General features: G+C 56.1%; 2 protein-coding genes across 2 annotated transcripts; both read right to left on the bottom strand.

Moving 5' to 3' along the window:
• Positions 1-388: 388 nt before the first annotated feature.
• Tedc1 (tubulin epsilon and delta complex 1) lies at positions 389-9,857 on the bottom strand. The gene is made up of 8 exons (XM_021655275.2): positions 9,627-9,857; positions 9,443-9,521; positions 8,812-9,014; positions 8,267-8,422; positions 7,836-7,934; positions 5,005-5,091; positions 4,462-4,641; positions 389-3,279 (listed from the first exon to the last, which is right to left on the bottom strand). The coding sequence occupies exons 1-8, from the start codon at positions 9,759-9,761 to the stop codon at positions 2,950-2,952; spliced, it is 1,269 nt and encodes a 422-aa protein (XP_021510950.1). The 5' UTR covers positions 9,762-9,857; the 3' UTR covers positions 389-2,949.
• Positions 9,858-12,496: 2,639 nt separating this feature from the next.
• On the bottom strand, positions 12,497-14,294 carry Crip1 (cysteine rich protein 1). The gene is made up of 5 exons (XM_021655257.2): positions 14,141-14,294; positions 12,975-13,069; positions 12,833-12,890; positions 12,688-12,734; positions 12,497-12,599 (listed from the first exon to the last, which is right to left on the bottom strand). Exons 1-4 carry the CDS (start codon positions 14,178-14,180, stop codon positions 12,694-12,696), a joined length of 234 nt encoding a protein of 77 aa, XP_021510932.1. The 5' UTR covers positions 14,181-14,294; the 3' UTR covers positions 12,497-12,599; positions 12,688-12,693.
• Positions 14,295-18,854: the final 4,560 nt, after the last annotated feature.

Raw genomic sequence — 18,854 nt, 5'->3', positions numbered from 1 at the left:
CTGGAGGGCCACGGGCCTGAGCTGCTGGCCCAGGATGACCCATTCCACGTGAACAGCAAAGCTGCATATAGCATCTTCACGGATGATGCTGTCTAGATGTTTGATTTTTCTTTATAAGGTAAAATTAATGTACAACCCCCCCCCAAAAAAAAAGTTTACATACTATGAATCTATAGTCAGTGTCCAAGAAGCCCTCTGCAGAGACCTTTCCAGCACCCAACTTCCCTTCTTCCAGTACACTCCGTGAATGAAGTTTCCAGTTTATGTCTGTGTTTTGTCTTCTGGTACTAGGTGAACCCTCAGTCCTGCTTAAATTTTTTATTTATTATAAATAAAATCGTTTATGATTTATTATGACCTTGTTAAGTGCCATACTGAGACATGGAGACATTTTTTTCAAGTTTTTATTTTGTTGGCTGGTTTGGTTTTTCAAGACAGGGTTTCTCTGTGTAAGAGCTCTGGCTGTCCTAGAACTCACTTTGCAGACCAGATTGGCCTCAGACTCAGAGATCCACCTGCCTCTGTCTCCCGAGTGCTGAGACTAAAGGCATGCACCACCATGCTTCAAGACTGAGATTTTACACTCCGGATTGCAGCACCGTTGGCTTCTCATTACACCAAGGGCATCTCTGGTTCACACTGCCACTGGGCAGTCCTTGACAGGCCTTCTGCACACATTCCACTGATTCTCTGGGAGAGGCCTAGAAGTGCTTCTCCCAGTCGGCTGCCAAGCAGTCCTTCACCAACCCAAAGCAGTGTCTCAGCACACCCTTTAAGCCTGTAAAGGGCACCCCTTCCCATTCGACTGGTTGTCATGAAGATGGTATTCTGACCTAACAGTCTCAGTTCCCATCTTTCACATCAGCTGTCTTTCTTGATGTCCTATTGCTCCTAAAACCACTGGCAAATGTAGTGAACACTCCCAAAACTGTCTTCCCAACCAACACCACCAACCAAGAAGTTGGAGACGAAATCCAGCTTCACACAAAATACCCAAGTTCTTCCACCACTGAGACACATCCTACTAATAAAATCTTTTAATAGTTTCTTTGGTAGGAGTTGAAGCTATCAAACTTCCCTTCACAGTCAGCCTATTTTGGTGTGAGGAAAGCACCTCTGATGCTCCCACTTCCTTTGCATATTTGGTTCCCTTGGGTGGCAACCTAGAAGAGAACTGCATGTCCTCACTGGTTTGAGAGCAGGGCCCCACTGCCCACTTCCTGGCCTCAAAGGTGCCTGTGGCTGGACAGAGTTAGTCCTTGTGACCTTAAGATCAGGTTGGGAGTGTTGGGGACAATGTGATCTTCCTCAAAGTCAGGGAGGGCGGAGTGTCAGGAACCCACACCTGCTTTGCTGGGCTGCAGGTGAGGACACCGGAGCAGCACAAGTCATCAACAGTGGGCTTGCCCTCGACCTCGGGATCCACTGAGGAAGTCGTAGCCAACTGACACAAGTATGGGTATAGCCCTTACGTGTGGAAAAGCTGGTACTGAAATCTTCCCCAAGTGACAGCTCCTCACAGCTTGACAAGGATGAGCTCCACAGCTGAGCCTCGTACAGGCTTTCTTTCACACGGCCTCAGGCCTTGAGCCCCACAGAGACAATATACAGACACGGGGATCTGACTGGAAATGCACTAACTGCAAATGGAGCAGCGGCAGCTGGCAGCACTAGGTCTGCTTTGGATTTTTTAAGGTCAAGTTCCAGAAGGCCCCTGGAAGTCCTATAGCAGGGCAGTCTTCAGAGGCAGGGAGCGTAAGTGGACTTGTTTATAGCCCAAATCACAGCCACGAGGAGCCTAAGACAGTCAAGTCACCACGTGCCATGAACCAGAGCCAGAACCCACAGGTGGAAGCAGCAAGGAGAGCTGAGCCAGTGTTAGCAAGCAGGAGCAGAGGCTGCAGGCCAGGAGATCCAGCATAGGGCCAGCAGCAGGCAGGAGGCTCCAGAGACTCTGGGAGCTACGTCCATAAAAGTGACGAAGGACCTATTAGACACTGATTGTCCAGAAGTGTGCTAGGAACAGTCACTGGGAAAAACCAGCATGGTGGCCTGCCTTGGGCCAGAGGCCACCTGTACCAGAACTGTCACCCACCCCAGACATGAGCTGGCACTCTAGCACACACCACCAGGCAAAAAGGAACCTCCTACCCCCATGAGAACGATGTAGTAGAGGGTCCACGGTACCCAGAGTCTGGTAGTGGCCTCTGGCCTGGGTTATCAGGAGGCTAGAGGTTGCTTAGTGGGTCCTATCAGCTGTCCAGTGTCTGGTCAGTGTTTGGAGCTGGGGACTGGAAAGAAGGCAGGGCTAGAGCCCATGGAACCCGCCTGAGCCTGCTGGCTGGGAGAAGCCTGGGATAGGAGAGAGCCATTCCACCAGGCTGTGGGCACATCCTGGACACAGGCTGCTTTGTGAAGGCTGGGCCTGCCCAGCAGCCTTTGGAACAAAGGCCTTCTGTCTGCACCGCAGCTTCCCCTCCTCCGCTCTCCCAGGCAGAGCCTCCAGGGCCCCCACCCAGCTGCCACCAACACACATCAGGCACATCCATGGTCCAAGACAGGAGGCTCTGCTGGAGAAGGCATACAGACAGTCTAAGAAAGCGGTGCAGGGAAATGACCAGAGCTGGGCCACTCAGGGGAGGCCTAAGACTTCCTGTACTGTGGGGCATGTGTGATTCCAACATGGTGCCAGCCGTGCCCCATGCATATCTCAGTGTCCCAAGAGGAAGTGAAAAGGGGCAGCAAAGGGCAGAGCCTGATGTCCCCACAAATATCTCTACCATGTACATACAGGTCCCCTCCAAGAGGAGGACCAGCTCACAGTGACACCGAAACTGTAGGCCGAAGAGCTCTGGCCCTGGAGGGAATGTATGCCAGGACCTTTGCTTCCCACACCAGCCCCAGACTGCGCCTCTGAGACCTCTACACAGGGGGACACATCTTGCCGTCTCAGTGTCCGGGAGCCAGAATCCAAATCAAACCAGGCAGAGCACCAACCAGCCTGGCCAGCTCCTGCTGACACTGGCTCTGCAGCTGGTGCAAAGCCTTCCTCAGACAGGCCTCCTGAGTGCTCAATGTCCTGATCACCTTGGCTGCCTGTAGGCCTGGGGCTCTTGCTGCCCCATCCTTCCTTCTCACCAGTCGATGGGGCCTTTGTGGCTGGGCCAGGTTACTGGATTGCTCCCAGGACACCCGGAGGGCTTCCAACTCCTGTTCGACAGCCTCCTGCAAGGCCTTCCTTGTGTTGCTCCACTCTGGCCCCCGGCCTAGGCCTGCAACCTGCATGAGAGAAGAGACTCTTTCTTGAGTCAAGGGCAGCTCTGTTCCCAGGAGGCCTGGTCCAGGTGCTCCCAACAACCCGGCAGCACCAATGCTCCCACACAGAAAGCCAGTACAAAAGGCCTGACTAGCCCAAACTGTTGCACCCTCACAAAGCAGCTGAAGTCCATACCTGCAGCAGCGGAGACACAGGGACCCAAGACCCAGGGGATCAGGATCCCTAACCTCAACCTACCAGGACTCCACTCTCAGCCTCCACAGCAGCAGGTCCACCTGGCTGCAGGACAGCCTGGCAATTTCTAGTCTATCATGTTCCTTAAGGCCCTTCAGAAGTCAGAGGAAGACTCTTGAGAACACCCAGGACTCCAGGGCTTGGCGCAGCGCCTCACACCATTCTCTGTCCCTCCTTTCCCTTTCCCGCTGCTGCCCAGGAGTAGAGCACATGAGTGGGGCTGACCCTTAGAGCAGCGCCTATCTAAAGACCCTGTGGGTAGCAGGCCTGGGGTGAATACCACACTGATGAGGGCTTCCCAGCCTCCCACCCACTCAGTAGACCAGCAGGGTCACCCTGAGTCCTGGTGCTCTGCTGAATCAGCTCTGCCCTCACTGTGCAGGCCCCACTCCTGGGTCATGGTTGCTGGGAGAGGGGAGGAGACCTGTGGCTCAACCACAGCCTCACTAGGGTGGATAGTGTAGAAATACAGGGGATGCCCCTGACCTTTGATAAGACCACAGAAGAGCTAAAGGGGGCTGCCTGCAGCTCAGATTAAAACGCTACCCGAAAGGAGACCTGATACATCAGTGAATGGCATTTGCTACCAGGAACTGCTGGGGTGGACCACTGGGCAGGGGCAGTGTGGCTGACCGACAAGCAGTGTGCACTGAATGGGGGTACAAGGCAGGCACAGAGTTGCCTACCTCTCTGTGGGAGTCTGTAACTCTGAAGGCGGCAGTGAAGGGCAGCAGGGTCCCTTCACTATAACCCCCTGCTGTTGGAATTTGGTGCCCAAGTGCAACACCCATCAAACTTAATCCAAATAAACAGGGAAATTCGTCTACAGGCTTTGCCAAATGGTCAGTCCAGCCCTCCCCCAAGAGTAGCCAGTCCAGACATAAAGATAAGGAGGTAGGGTTGGGGGGTAGGTTGGGAAGAGTGGGCAGAGCAAGTGCCTAGGCACTCACCTGGGCTTCCCAGGCAGCCCGCCGGGGCTCAGCCACTTCCCGTAGCTCCTCCTGCAGGGCCTGCAACTCTTGCTTTACCAGCTCCAGCTCACCAAGCCCACCTTCAGAGATCATGGGCAGGACTACCGGCTGTGAAGTCACAGCAGGACTCTCGGGGGAACAGGCATCCAGAACTGTATCCTGCAGAGACCCCAGTGAGATGGTCAGAGACACACACAGGTTTGCAGTGGAGACAGAAGAAGGAGAGATTCATGGAGCAGTGGTAACATTCCCAGGCCCTACTGTGAAGAGGGCAACTCCCGACACCCCAGCTACCACTTCTCTAGCATGCAGAGAAGCACAAAAACCAGACCTCTGGGAGAACCTGAGGTAAGGACCAGCGATATGAGGCCTCCATAGAGGACCAGCTGAGTCCTGAGCAGAGCATCCCTTAGTCTTCTCCTCCATCTTCAAGGTAGGAAGATCTTGCAAAGTCTGCCACCAATGAGCCTGGGACTCCATCAGGGCCAGGAAAGGCAAGGGCAGCAGAGAAAGCTTCCTCACCATCCATTGCCAGAAGACAAGCTGGCAACGCCGCCACTCCAGAGCTGCCTCCAAGCGTATGTTCTCACTCTCCAACGCCTTCAGGAGCTAGACAACAAGACACAGCTGGGTCAGAATGCCCACTGCCCAGCTCCTAAGCCAAGCTCTAGTCCTGGGGCCTTCGACCAGAGCGTTCGGCCCAGTATTCCACTGACTGGAGGCTGCCCCAAAGGCTGTAAACATGAGAAGACCCAGGTCAAGGAAGCCTTCTGGGCCATCCCATGTAACTTTGGGAAGAGTTTGTAGGTGATGGGGATTGGGCATAGGATAGGAGCTTAAGAAGGAAGGTCAGGGCCAGGTCAGAAGATAACCTTTGCACCTCCTCAGCAGTGCAAAGCCTGCTAGCCCTGCACTAACAGCTGGGCCCTACAGACAGAGCAGCCCCTGGGCCTTCGTCTCTGCTTCCTGAGGTATATTCACTGCCTAGCTAGAGCCAAAAGCCAACAACTCCTTGTTGCCCACCCTTGGTCCTCTAGCTAGGAACCCCAATTTGAAGGCTCCCTTCTAAATACAGATCATCCAACATGCCTGACCCTTACAGAAGACAAAATGTTTGGTAATATGTAACTTGAGGGTGCCTCTGGATACCCTGCAGGTGCCAGGTCTAGTCAGAGGCCCAACCCTCACAGAATGTAAGTGTTCCCACCTTTGACACCTGTATGGAGGACCCAGGGAGCGAAGCCTCACAGAAGACAGCACATGCCAAGTGCACCTAAGACCCCAACCCTGGCTCCACAGAGAATGCTGTTTCCTGTGGGCTCAGAAACTAGACAGACATTGAATGTTAGCCAAGGCCAGTCCATTGGGGTAAGCACGACAGAGGCAGGGGATCAGAGCCACCACTTAGCCATGGGCGGAGATAGGAAAGTGGTGAGAAATGTAAGGAGCCAGATGAGGGTGAGGGGAGCAAACGGTGACCCACAGGCACCACAGAGTAAAGAGCCTACCCACAGGTACGAGGCACCTAAATATACCACCAGAAGGGAAGACAATACAGACTCCAAGATAGTCCCCAGGAGGCCCAATGCCCCTAGACTGTGGGGTGTGGGTGTAACGATCACCTTCTAATGGCTCCACCTTCAATTCTACATTCTCCTGAGGCAGCCATCTCCTCCCCAGCAGGCACAAGGACACAGACAGTGCAAACAGAAGGCTGTGGGCTACACAGTGACCAAGGGAACTGATTACTGATGCAGTAACATGCTTGGCTGCTCATACACCAGGAATACATCATTCTAGAAGCTTCTGGGACCTGTCTGCGGGTGGGCCAAATCAGGTTTTAGCCAGATCCTCTCCAAACATGAAAAGAAGCTGAGCTGTGGTCTTGATACACTTAGCCACTGCCACCCACAATCCTGTCTCAACACAGGCCAGCTTCTAAGACAAGAGGTGCCTTACCCATCAGCCCCCGCATCCCACTCCTAGAGTGGTCCCACAGCAAAGTCCCAGGCAGCTAGACTAAGCATAGGAGGCCTCTGCTATAACCAAGGACCAGGAGCTAGAAACTCAGATTTGCTGAGTCACATTTAAAAGGGGGTCAGGGCCAAGGGTACATAAGGACCCTCAAATGCTGTCGAGCACCACAAGCCAAGCACTGGCCCTGCCAGGCTAGACCCAGCCCACGATTAATCCAGGGATGCAGGTACAGCTGCCACCAAGGACCAGGCACCTTACCAGGTGAGCACCCTTGCTTCACAAAATACAAATCACCCAGAGCACAGAAGCCCAATCTGGAATCTGACAACTGGCCTTGTAGTATGAGGCCCAGAAGATGACAGAGAGAGGGGAAGCCTGGGATCTAGCCACCTGTCCCTCACCCCATGATCCTCTGGTCTACCTACCCAGCCCCAGGCCAGGCCTTGGATAAGGTAGAGTCCAGTCTTGGACTGGAGAGGGAAGAGGCAAAAAAGGGAGCTGGGCCTGGAAGGGATCACCCCAGTTGTAGCTCAGCTGCACAAGAACACACACCCAAGGCCAACAGAGCCAGCCAAACACTCAGGATGGTCCAAAATCCAGCCCCAAAGTGATGACCAGTCCTGGACCTGTCCTATAAACCTCAGAGATAAGCTAACCAAAAAGAAGAAACCAGTTGATAGATGGGTAGAGCCCTAAAAACAAAAACCAGGATGAAAGGTCAGCACAGGGTGGGGCAGGGGGGGAGGGAGAGGAACTGAGTGTCCTGGGGAAAAGCTGGGATGGGGCCAACACTGATACTCTCCTCAGTCTTAGACAAGGCAGTGTCCACCTGGGTCCACGTCATCGCTGGGTCCCACAGCCCGATTTTCTCCAGGTCTACACTCTCTATAGGTCTACTTGGGAACCTCAGGAGCCCAATGTCATACTTGGGAAGAACTGAATGGCCCCTGGGCAACAAAGTAGGACTGAGGCCTACAAATGTCCTGTACATTGACTTCCCCACAGATGCCCCAGGCTCTGAAGGGCAACTATCCTCACTCACACTCAGCCTTTCACCACCCGCAGATACATCAGGTAGAGCTGGAGGCTCACTTCAGACCTGAGATTAGTGTTCCTCCATTCCAGCAGCCCCTCCTGAACACCACATACCTCCAACCCTGACCATGACTGACCAAATAACGGGCACACACACAAACAAGTCTGCCTTCCTGGACAGGTGGGCGCTCAATGGGACAGGGGGGATCCTAAGGGATACACTGATCACCCACAATAACAAGCAACAGTGACTGCCAAAGCCTAACAGCAGCCCAGACATTTCCCCACAGACCAAATCCCACCATGGGCAGCACCCACCCCACCACCCTGCCAACCCTTACCTGCTGACCGCTCTCTGGATCCCTAAGCATCTCTGTTTCGGCAACAGAAAGATGGCCAAGGCTCTGCTCGCTGTGGCATCCATGGGTGTACAGGTGGATCTGCAATGAGTCATGTACGCAGGCTGGGGAGCAGCTCCACAGCAATATCTCACCATCTTTAGAGACCACTTACAGCCAGAAGGACAGGGCTGGGCTCAGGGTAGCTCAGTAATGCTGGGCTGGAGGCTGCAGAGAAGGGGCCCTAGAAAACTTCACTGAGGACTTCCACACTTTCCTCACCAGAGTGCAGGTAAAGCAGGGCCCTGCTCTGCCTGGAAAGGCTGGAGTGGGAGGAGCCCAGCAGTCCAGGAAGCCAATAGTGGTGACAAAGAAAGGCAACCTGGGGCACAGGGTACACAGGCCCAGTGGCAAAAGCCATGTGACTGTATTACCTTGCTGAGCAGGGTACACTGCTCCTGCTGACTGGAGATCAGGCGTCGCCACCTAATCCGCAGTTTTCCCATCAGCCATTCTACTAGTCGGAGATCCACAGGGCTCTTCGTTTCCACAAGGGGTGCAGAAGGACCAGGACTGGCCAGGGCCTCCCACTAGAGAGGGAACAAGAGTCAGCCCTGAGCTGGGCGTGGTGACACACGCCTTTAATCCAAGAATTCAGGAGGCAGAGGCAGGCGGATCTCTGTGAGTTCAAGGCCAGCCTGGTCTAAAAATTGAGCCCAGGATAGCCAGGCAGGGCTCTGTTACACAGAGAAACCCTGTCTGGAAAAAGAGAAAAAAAAAAAAAAAAAAAGATTCAGCCCTGCTATGCACCCCATCTCATCCTAAAGGAAGATTGGGCATTATAGAATTAAGCCTCTATATCCTCACTTCGAAGCTGGATGAGCCCTCCTGAGGATAGCACCAAAGTCAGATTCCATATGACCTGGAGCCACAGAGAAATCCAGGGTTTCTGGGCAAAGACCCCTCATTAGACACTCACCTCACACTGGGGCAACTGGTCACCCAGCTGCACACGGGTCTGGGCAAGCAGCTGCTCAAGCAAGGGTCCTCGTGCCAGGAGCCAGGACAGGGCCAGCAGCAATTCCCGGCTTCCCTGAGAATTGCCCTCAGGAAACTGTAGCAGCACAGACCTGGGGTAGCCTTGAGAGCTCAGTGCTGACTTCACCACGAGAGCTTGGGCCTCTGGAATAGGTAGGAAATGATCAGCTCAGGGGGGTGCTAACCTAGAGATGTCACCTGGATCCCTCCAGGGGCCTGAGAGGTCCCCTAAACTGAAAACCTGCTCAGAGTGGACAAAGTGGGAGATCTGAGAGTCTAGGCGGAGGCAAGGTGGTAACCATGGGGCAGGATTTCTGTGAGCGGTTTGTTCTGGGTCTAGCCAGTCTCAGAGTTTCGCTGCTACCCAGGTAAGCTTGGTAAAGCCCAGTGGGAACCTAGAATTAAGTGGGCGGGCCAGTGAGGAGGAGCAGGTGCCTACAAGAAGAGGGCACTGGACTTGAATAAGGGGTAGACAAAGGAGGAACTATAATGGGGCGAAGCTTTATTGGGACAAAACTACTTGGGGGGTAACAAGGGCCTTGGGGAGCAGTTTCTGAGCGGGCGGGGCTTACCCGGGGCCAGGTCGGTACAGGTGTTGATTTCAGCAAGCGGTGAGAGCACACGCAAGAGAAGCTGCCAGAGCACTGGGGCCTGAAGCGAACAAGGAGTGAGTTAGTAGAAGTTAGCGGTATGAAGGTGTCACCGGCGTCGGCCGAGGACACCGCCTTCCCGAACTAACCACTCCGGTAGCCTCACCGCCTCTGGTCGGTCAAACTTTGCGCGGCGGAAGACTTCGGGGCTGGGCCCAGCAGGCAGGGACCGACTCAGCGCGGCGATGGCCTCAGGCAGGGCCCGGGCGGCCCCTTGCACCCGGGGCCCCCGCCGCCCCATGGAACCTCACTAGGCAGCCTCGGATCGCCCGCCCGGAGGCCGCGACCAATCACGGTTCCGGCTGGGACCCGCCTTCTCCGCCCAGGCCCAATGAACGGCGACGCTGGCGTTGAGTGACTACCAGTCGACCCTGTAGGCAGGCACTTCCGGGCCTGGGCGGGGCCTTGTATCCGCCAACTCCGGGGACTTGGTAACGCGCCAATCAGCTCCTCCAGTTACCAACTTCCTAGCAACGGGGGCAGGCCGCACGATGCCTGAGGGCGCGCATGCGCCTGAGGTGTTCCCTGGAGGCCCGGAGAGCCACGCGGCTCCACCCAGCCATTGAGAGCCAGTGTCTCTGCGAGGCCGCCCAGGAGGCCGCCGCCAGGGGTCGCCAGGGACCCGCGAGAAGAAGCCGAGCCCTGCAAAGCGGGTGGGGAGTTCCGGGGGCCACGTCGCCAGCCTCTGGAGAAGATATCCTCCCTCTTCCTGTACAGTCCCAGACCTCGTTGTCTCCATTTTCACACTTCCTCCAGCCACTAGAAGACGAGTTCTTTGGTTGGTTGGTTTTGGTTTTTTGAGACAGGGTTTCTCTGTGTAGCCCTGGCTGTCCTGGACTCGCCTTGTAGACCAGGCTGGCCTCGAACTCAAGAGATCTGCCTGCCTCTGCTGGGATTGCAGGCGCGCGCCACCGCGCCAGGCTAGAAGATGAGTTTTTAAAGGGAAATTCTCCACTTTAGAAAAGGGTGCGGCCCTCTCCTTTAGGGTTGAACTTAGTTTCGCGCACAAACCTACATGTCCATCTTGGTACGCTGTGAGAATTCTGCAAGGAAGTTCCCAGCAGCTCCATGACAAGGGCAGAATGAACCCAGAGTCCAACCTGAGGAGCGGGGGAAGACGCTGCATCACGTGCAGTCGGAAATCATGCCCCGCAAGGGGCAAGCGCCTGCTACGGAGCAGCACCCAGGGTGAAGCCCGAGCAGCCTCTGTGGGACGCCAGGTACGAAAAGACCACACCGAACGCGCCCGTGCGTGTGGAGGGCCGGACCGAGGCCGGAGGCTACCTACGCAGATCCGGAGACGAGCCCGCGGGCGACGAATGCACGGGGAACTGCGGGGGCGAGGGAGGGCCTGTGCGCTCGGGCGGACAGAAGCTAAGCTTTGTGCACTCGTCACCAGAAGTAGCCGGGACAGTGGATAGCACTGTGTGTACTCTACGGCTCAATAAAGCCGGGAAAGAGGTAGGTGGAGAGGGAGAGGATGCAGCGAGGAGGAGGAAACTAAGTTGAGGGGGAGGGGCAGAGGACCAAGGCACCTGCGAGTTTAGCCGCGTCAACAGGATGGCCACGCCCTCCGGAAGTGCCCGACTGTGGACTCACCTTTACCTTAACCCTCCCGGCGTCTTTGAGACCAGCTTTTCGTCCTGGCTCCTGTTCGCGAAATGACTTTTGGCTGCAGACCTGCCTCTGCTCATCTGGGTGCCCTCGGCTATCCAACCTCAGGGTGTCCTCCTTCCTGGCGACCTGCCACGCAGCTACAGCTGCTGCTGCCAAATGGTCATGCCCATCTAGACTGTACCTGCTCCTGCCGTCCCCACTCCAGGGCCTTGCTTCTGCACATCTTAACCCTTCGAAACGCCCTGCTGGCTGCTGTACCGAGGAGCTCCTGGTAGACCCTTAGGGAGCCCTCTGCCTTTCAAGGCCTCCCCCGCCTGACCTACTCATTCCTACGGGCCTCAGGTTGCTGAGCATTCTCCCGAAGTCTACCCTGGTCAGGAGATGTAGGTCTGAGTGTAGGGGAGCCTCAACGGTGGGAGACCGCGGGGGAGAGTGAGCTTCCACCCTTCACCCACGAGTCTCCTCCAGGTCCTCTGCAGGTGTTACTGGACACTGAAGACCTGGAGGTCTGTCCTAACATCCACACCCCTCCCAGGAGGAAACTCTTTAAGGTCTCAGGCCAGCCTCTTCTGCTGTCTTCTGTTCTCACCCAAAGCATTATGGCCTCCGGCTGTTGAACCACCCAACAGCACAGTACACTGCATACCACTTACAGGACTCACCAACAACCTGCCAGCCTCGTTCCTGCACCATAGGTGCCTAAGACTAGGGCGGGCAAGGCCAGGGCACTGCTGAGACCTTTGTGGCCTTGTTAAGTCCAAACGGGTCTTGAAGGGCCAGTGGCATGGGGAAAGGTGAAGCTGAGAGCTGCCTGGCTCTCGGAGCTTCCAGAGCCCTTTCGGCTGCCATAGAGCCAGCCCTCAGATCCCATTAGCGCACCAGGCCACCCAGGGCATTCCTGGGCAGGGAAGAGGGAAAATACAGATGTGGTGCCTGGGTCCAGGCTGAGTAGCTACAGAACTCACCCTCAAGGGTGCTCTTCTGGGGGCAGGGTGGGGTTGCAAGGAAGTGGAAACAAAATAGGCAAGAAATCCACAGGGCTCCCCCAAAGCATCTCAAAAGGGGAACCAGAGCAGCTCCCTCTGATTCACCCTCTGAGTTGTGGCCAGCCCCACCTACTCGCAGGCACCATGTTCCTGATGACCCCGTTGGCCAGGGCCTCACCCCAGGCCGGAACCACTAAGAGCTACAGGAACTTTATGGATCCTGAAGTTGGAGGGAGGCCTGAGCTCCTGGCCTTACTGCCCCAGGGGGTAGTGGGCAGCAAAGTGTGTGGCAGCCGGAACAGCAAGTGCCCTGCATTAGGCCTGGGGCGGCGGAGCCCCTCCACCCACACACTGGTAGACAAACACACAGGTCTTCCAAAGATCGGGTTTATTAACGGCCCGAAGTGCTACTGAGCGCCCTGCTGTCTAGGGTAAGGCCGGGCATGCGCCGGGCAGATAGGGAGAGTTTCCACAACCTGTAAGAAGAAACGGAGACAAACGTGAGTGCATCTCCAAGTCTTGTGTGTTAGGGGTGACTGGGTGGGATTGGAGGTGGGGCTATACCTGGATCTACTTGAAAGTGTGGCTCTCAGCTCCACCTCGCCCAAAGCCTACAAAAATAAAAAATAAATAAAGATATCAGTAGGCTGGGCAAGGAGGCCAGTAGAGGGAAGAGGCCTGTCAGGGAAGAAGAGATCCAACGACATACCTTTGGGCCCAAACGTGGCTGCGTAGCAGGGATGGTTGCAGTAAGGCTTGCCTTCATGCTACGAAACAAAACCAAAGAGCATGAGCGGAGGCCTTCACCCCAGCTCCTGTGGCTCCTCCCTCGATACCCCCCAGTCCCGTACCTCGGCATGACCCCCAGAGGTCAGTGTCTTTCCACATTTCTCACACTTCAGGCAGGGACGATGCCAGTCCTTGCCTAGTGACGTCACTCGCTCGGCTGCAAAAGCACAGACCCATTATGAGACGCCAGGGTCCCTGCACATAGACCTGCACTTCACTCTCAGTGTGGCGGCCACGCCGGGTCCCCAGACTGCCCCAGACTCCACAGGGGGCCACCCCTGGTGCTCTCAAGCCAACACTGCCTCACAAACCAGCAGGGTTCCCTTAGTAATGGGAAATTTTCTTTCCTTTTTTAGGTTTTGTTGTCAGTTGTTGAGACAGTTGTCTATATATAACAGCTCTGGCTGTCCCGGAACTTGCTTTGTAGACCACGCTGGCCTTGAACTCGGGGATCCTCCTACCTCTGCCCTCCCAAGCGCTGGAACTAAAGGTTCGGACCACCCATCCCGGCTAATTTGGTGGGATAACTTTCAGGTGTGAGGGCTCGTAGGACTGGAGAGGAGGCGGCCTTCGGACTTGGGGCACAGGGTGGAGCCCAGGTCTGGAGGGTCTAAGGCTCCTCGCTCGCTCGGGGTTAAGTCCTCTGACCTCCGCGCTGGTGGCTAGGTAAATGAACCTGGGCGCGCCCTTCTCCGCAGCAGGGAAGAGGAGACCTCTTACACCCGCACCCTCTCGCTGGGAGCCCTAGGGCGCGCGAAGAGATCTCAGCCCCCGGACGTGGTTTTCCGCTGTCTGTTTCTACTTAGCCTAGGGAGGGGCCGCCCCAGTCGCGCGTTCCTTCCTATCCCGCGGGGACCCCGCCCAGGGCGCGCAGAGAGAAACCGAGAGAGTCAGTGGGATCCACAAGCCAGGGTCACAGAGAGGGGGACACCCAGAAGCTTGGGGGTCATGAAGACCTGGAGACCCAGAGGCCAGGAATGTAAGACCCACCCGGAAACTTAAGACAGTGAGTGGACACAACCGTCTGTTCCGTTTGACAACAAGCTGTCCCACCCTCAAACCAAGGGCAAGGTCCGTGGGTTCGATCCCAGGCCATGCCCGGAACTCCAGGCACTCCCGTCGACCTGAGCAGCCCAGCGCTGCCCACCTCCAGGGCACGCTTTCGCGTACCGCCAGCTGTACGCCCACGGGCATGCGGAGAAAGGTCGGAATACCCGGGCGTGCTCACCGAAATACACCTCCTTGTCGCACTTGGGGCACTTCGGCATGGCGTAGCTCGGTCCTGCACAAGTGGCTGCACCTAGAAGAAAGGAAGTTGTAGGCTCTGGACTGGGTGGCGCCCGCCTGGTCTGCGCTTTTCAGGGACCCCGCAGCCCTGCCCTTTAAGGCCCCGCCCCCGCCCCGCCCCCTCAGTTCGGAACTTGGACCCTTGGGATCTCTGATCCAGGCCGAGTGGCCAAGAATGGTCATCTAGTCCATGCTCACCTCTGGCAGGACAAAGTGGTCGAGGGCCGTGCAGGGGTGCTGGGTCTTCTGGGGACCTTCCGTGCGGGTGCTCCCGAGGGCCCTGACCCCGCCCCCTGCCTGGGGCAGGGCAAGCCTGCGGTCTTGAATGGGGACGCTTGGGTCCTCCCCTCGCAAGCTGAAGCGCGCCATCAGAGCCACCTAGCGTCTTGCACCTGCGAGGGCTTGCTGGAGCCGCGGTGGGCACCGGAAATTTCTGAAGGGCAGATAAACCGGGCGTGGTGCGATTGCCCGTACTACTAAAACTGGTGAGGCCAATCCCGTCTCTAGAGTGAGAAAGGTTTCAAAACACAAAAAAGGAAAATAAAATAAAATGCAGATCGATGCAAATTAGCATTCAAGGAGTGTGCACAGGTTTTGACTCTTCCAGCCTTTCCCAGACCTAACCCACGCAGGCGCCAGGAGCTCCACCCTGGCCAGATGCATGTGAACACCATGGCCTTTGCCAGCTGACTGGACCGCAGCCACAGTTTCACAGGGGGAATTCACAAGAGGGGACTCCCATCCAGAAAAGTCCTTCCTGCCAGGGAAACAACAGAATCTAAACTTGAGGACTGACCAGCTTGAGGTTGGAGACTAGAGGTCAAAACAAGAAATGCTGACGAGGCTGTGCCCAGGACGCTTCCCTGATGCCTTGAAGCACGAAGGAAGAGGAGTGAGTAGTCCTTATCTCCGGGAGAATCGCCCAGAGCTCAGTGGTCCAAGTCCACCGCCCAGCTAAGGAGGAGGCTGAGCCATGACTGGTACCAGGTAGAACCTGGACTACCCCTACAGTAAATACGAGGGCTGGGGCCTTATAACTGGCCGGTGGAGCCGGAGTTTCAGAGTGGTCTGCAGACTCAGCAGGGTTGGGGCTCTGACTGTGGCCTAACAAGCTGATCCTGTGGTTGCCTTTAGCTGGACATTCAGCTTCCCCCCCTCATCTCCCTCCTCTGTGGAACCCCCTAACCTGTCCTTAGCACATGGACCTCCTCTCACACACCCCACTACCTGGGTCCTCATCTGCCCTTGACACACCCATTTCAAAACAAGACCGCATCCCTACTCGTGCAGCTCCCATCATCCTTGACAATGTCCAAGGACACAGTGTCCCGGGCTCAGCCCTGACAGCCTTTTCTTCACATCTACCAGGCCATCTCTGGGCAAGGATCAGGGTACCTCCACCTTCCTGGCCACTGCTGGTGGTCAGAGCACTCAGCTGTGGGGTTGTTCATGTGCCATGTGTACAATCCAAAGGTTGCACTTCGGGGACTACCTACAGGTGCAAACACCCCTCCCGGACACTCTTCCCTCCTCCCAGGGACCCTAACTTGAGGGCACAGTTGTGTCCCACGTTGAGGCTCCACAAATGCCCCGATCTACAAAGAAATTCTGAGGCCCTTGACTCCCAGCTGGGGGAGCTCCAGAACTGGGGTGTACACAGGCCCTACCAGGATAGACTCCCACTTTCTAGCCTACCACCACTTAAGACCCACCTAGAGGCCCGAGTTGGCAGTTTCTGGACTTAGGGGCATCAGCTTAATCCTCCCCCCGCCCCCAGCCATTTCTGGTTGTCTTTGAGCCTGTTGAAAAGAGACCCAAACTTCTATAGCTCCTGACTTAGACTACAAAGGAGAGGGGAGGAGGGGCATCCTATGGGCAGAGGCTCTGGAAGAGGATATCTGGACAAAGGAGAGTCCAGTGAAGGGCCAGGGCAATCTGGAAGGCTGATGTCTCTGCCACCACAGATCTCTGGGGCCTGGCCACACACAAAGCACATTACCTCACTGTCCCTGGAAGAAGCCAACAACTGCCTGCCAGGGCTGGGCACTGGGTGGAGCCTCAGGGCACCTGCCAGACCGCTTCCCCTCTGGTGTGTGTGTGTGTGTGTGTGTGTGTGTATGTCAGAGGCTGAATGCTTGGATGCACATGCGTATCCTGGAGCCTGCAGGGATACCTGTGTGTGAGCGTGGGAGGTGTCCTTTGGGGTGGCTCTAGGGTCCTGGGGTGGTCTCTCTTAGAGCAAATAGCTGTCCATGTTTCTATCCAGATGCACCCAGGGACTTTTTTTTTCTTTTCTTTTCTTTTTTTTTGTGGGGGAGGGGAAGGGGAGTGGGCAGGTTTCATTGCGTAGCCCTGGTTGTCCTGGAACTCACTCTGCAGACCAGGCTGGCCTCAAACTCAGAGCTCCACCTGCCTCTGACTGCTGAGTTCTGGGATTAAGGTGATCTTCCCGGCTAACAAGAACATTTGCTAAGGCAGATGGGTCACTAACCCTGGCCGTGTTCCTCCCATCCACTGCCCCACCCCAGAGATAGCTCCTTGCCCCACCCCTGGATTCTGGACCCACCCTGAACTGTGGAACCCTCCCTCCCCTAAAAAAAATCATATGAGTCTTCTTGGCCTTCCCTAATGTTGTTTCCTGTTGCCATGGTCACAGGAGTGGTGCCAAGGCAAGGGCCAAGGGCTGGTACCTTCTTGTTAGTACACAGCATATTTTCCAGACATTCAGTTCAGGCCCAGAAAAACACAGGCTGGTCTGGATCCACAGGGCTAGGGTCATGCCAGAGACTGAGGCAGGAGGATCACCTGTTCAGTGTCCTGCTCTACAGAGCCAGACCTGACTAAGAAAAAAGAAGAGAAAAGGAAGGAAGGAAGGAAGGAAGGAAGGAAGGAAGGAAGGAAGGACGGAAGGAAGGAAAGAAGGAAAGAAGGAAAGAAGGAAAGAAGGGAGGAAGGTGGACAGGAGGGAATGGGGAAAGGGGAGAGAGAGGGAGGAAGAGAGGAAAAGGGAAAAAAACAAAGACAGTTTTCAGCCCTTTACTCCCTCAAAAGTCATGTCTGCCTTGGAAACAGATGAGCCAGCTCTTGGCCTGAGAGCTCTCCAGTACTTGGAGGTGGAGGCAGGAGGGTTCGGAAATCAAATCCAGCCTCAGCCACATTTAAGGCCAACCTGGGCCAAATGAGACTCTGACTAAAAAAATAAACAACAAAGCATATACACACACGGGGTTGGGGTGGGGCTCTTCCAAAGCTTCCATGGTGTCTGCAAATGCCCCCCTCTGCCCCCTGCTGCTTCTATTCAGACCATTACCCTTATCTCTCAACTCTGGGCTGAGGCTCAACTGGTGCCAAAGGCCTGCCAGCCTTCCTGAGCCCAGCTCCACACCCTCACCTGCCTCCTCTAAGCCCAGGCTACTCCTGGAGGAGGCAACTAAGCAGGACTACTGGGCCAGCTTCACAGACACTCAGAGGGCGCACACTGAGCTCCCCACTTCTTGTACCAGGACAGCATAGCGGGTATGGGGGAGGGGAGGCTGCAGAACCAGAAGCCTTCTCTGTCCACACCCGTGCGCCCTCCACTGGCTGAGATACCACACCCGGAGGCCAGCCAGAGAAGGTGCGGCTTGTCCCTGTGGGCTGCAGAGTCCCAGTACTCCCTCCCACCTCAGGGAAGGACCCCTGCGCTGTCCTAGCTCTGCTGGCGCCTGGCTAAGGGTGTAGTCACGTGCGGAGACGTCCACCTAAAGGGCTAAAGGCCAGCTGAGCCTGACCTGTGTCCTCTGCTCTCAGGTGCCTGTGCTGCCAGCACACTTTAGAGAACATGCTGAGCCCATCCAGACACAGCACAGGCCTCCCTCTCTCCCTCTCCCTTCCCTCAGACCAGTTGAGGACATTTACAAGTTCCCAGGGCCTATTTTCAGCAGCTTGTCTCCAGGGACCCCCTTCTGGCACAAGATCTGGCCCTAGGGTGGGCCTGCAAGGATGGCTGGCCACAGTCAAAAGTGGTTGAACACTGCTTCCCAGACAGGTTCTTATGTCTGTCAGGCCTTATACCTCAGGCTTAGGCAGACAGCTTAAGTAACATCACACGGCCAGGAGGGGATGGTAGAGAGTTCCGGTGGGGCTCCTTAGCCACCCTTCTCTCAGGAGGACTGCCACCCCCCTATCTGGTCAGACAGGGTACCCTGCACTGTGCCTTCCTTGGGGCTGGGCCTGGTGCCCAGTGACTGCTTCATGCAGCCAAAGCCCAGGAAGAACCGCCTGGAATCCCAGTCTCTCCAAAGCAGCAGCTGAGGCCATGTTCATGGCCTGGAGCCCACCCCTGCAGCCAGTCCGGTCCTGGGAAAAAGGGCTGCCCACACCTGGCACCCTGGCCTTTGGCCAGCCTGCAGTGCACCACTGGATAGACAGCCAGAGCACTGACACTAGCTCATGGTGATCTTTCTGGTACCCTGCCTACAGGCTTGGGGCAGCAGCCAGTGAGCAGGGCCAGCCACATCAGCCCCTGAGATCTTTAGGGAGCCAGGCACTGGCGGAAGACTCTGGCAGAGGGGTATCCAGGACTGATGCAGGACTGGCCGGGAGAATCGAGGCTGGACAGGAGGGAGGATGCCGGGGGTCTGGAGCATTGGCCAGAGGATCTAAGACTAAGGGAA

Source organism: Meriones unguiculatus, chromosome 7, assembly GCF_030254825.1.
Source record: "Meriones unguiculatus strain TT.TT164.6M chromosome 7, Bangor_MerUng_6.1, whole genome shotgun sequence".
Classification (NCBI taxonomy): domain Eukaryota; kingdom Metazoa; phylum Chordata; class Mammalia; order Rodentia; family Muridae; genus Meriones; species Meriones unguiculatus.
This window is presented reverse-complemented; position numbering and strand designations above follow the sequence as displayed.

Coding starts and splice junctions, on each gene's coding strand:
- Tedc1 (XM_021655275.2), bottom strand. CDS start 9,761: ATGGGGCGGCGGGGGCCCCGGGTGCAAGGGGCCGCCCGGGCCCTGCCT. Junction 9,015..9,442: donor CTGTACCGACCTGGCCCCGG/GTAAGCCCCGCC, acceptor TACCTATTCCAG/AGGCCCAAGCTCTCGTGGTG. Junction 5,092..7,835: donor ATCCAGAGAGCGGTCAGCAG/GTAAGGGTTGGC, acceptor CTTGTTGTCTAG/CTCCTGAAGGCGTTGGAGAG.
- Crip1 (XM_021655257.2), bottom strand. CDS start 14,180: ATGCCGAAGTGCCCCAAGTGCGACAAGGAGGTGTATTTCG. Junction 13,070..14,140: donor CGACAAGGAGGTGTATTTCG/GTGAGCACGCCC, acceptor GTGCTTTTGCAG/CCGAGCGAGTGACGTCACTA. Junction 12,735..12,832: donor AGCCACGTTTGGGCCCAAAG/GTATGTCGTTGG, acceptor TTATTTTTGTAG/GCTTTGGGCGAGGTGGAGCT.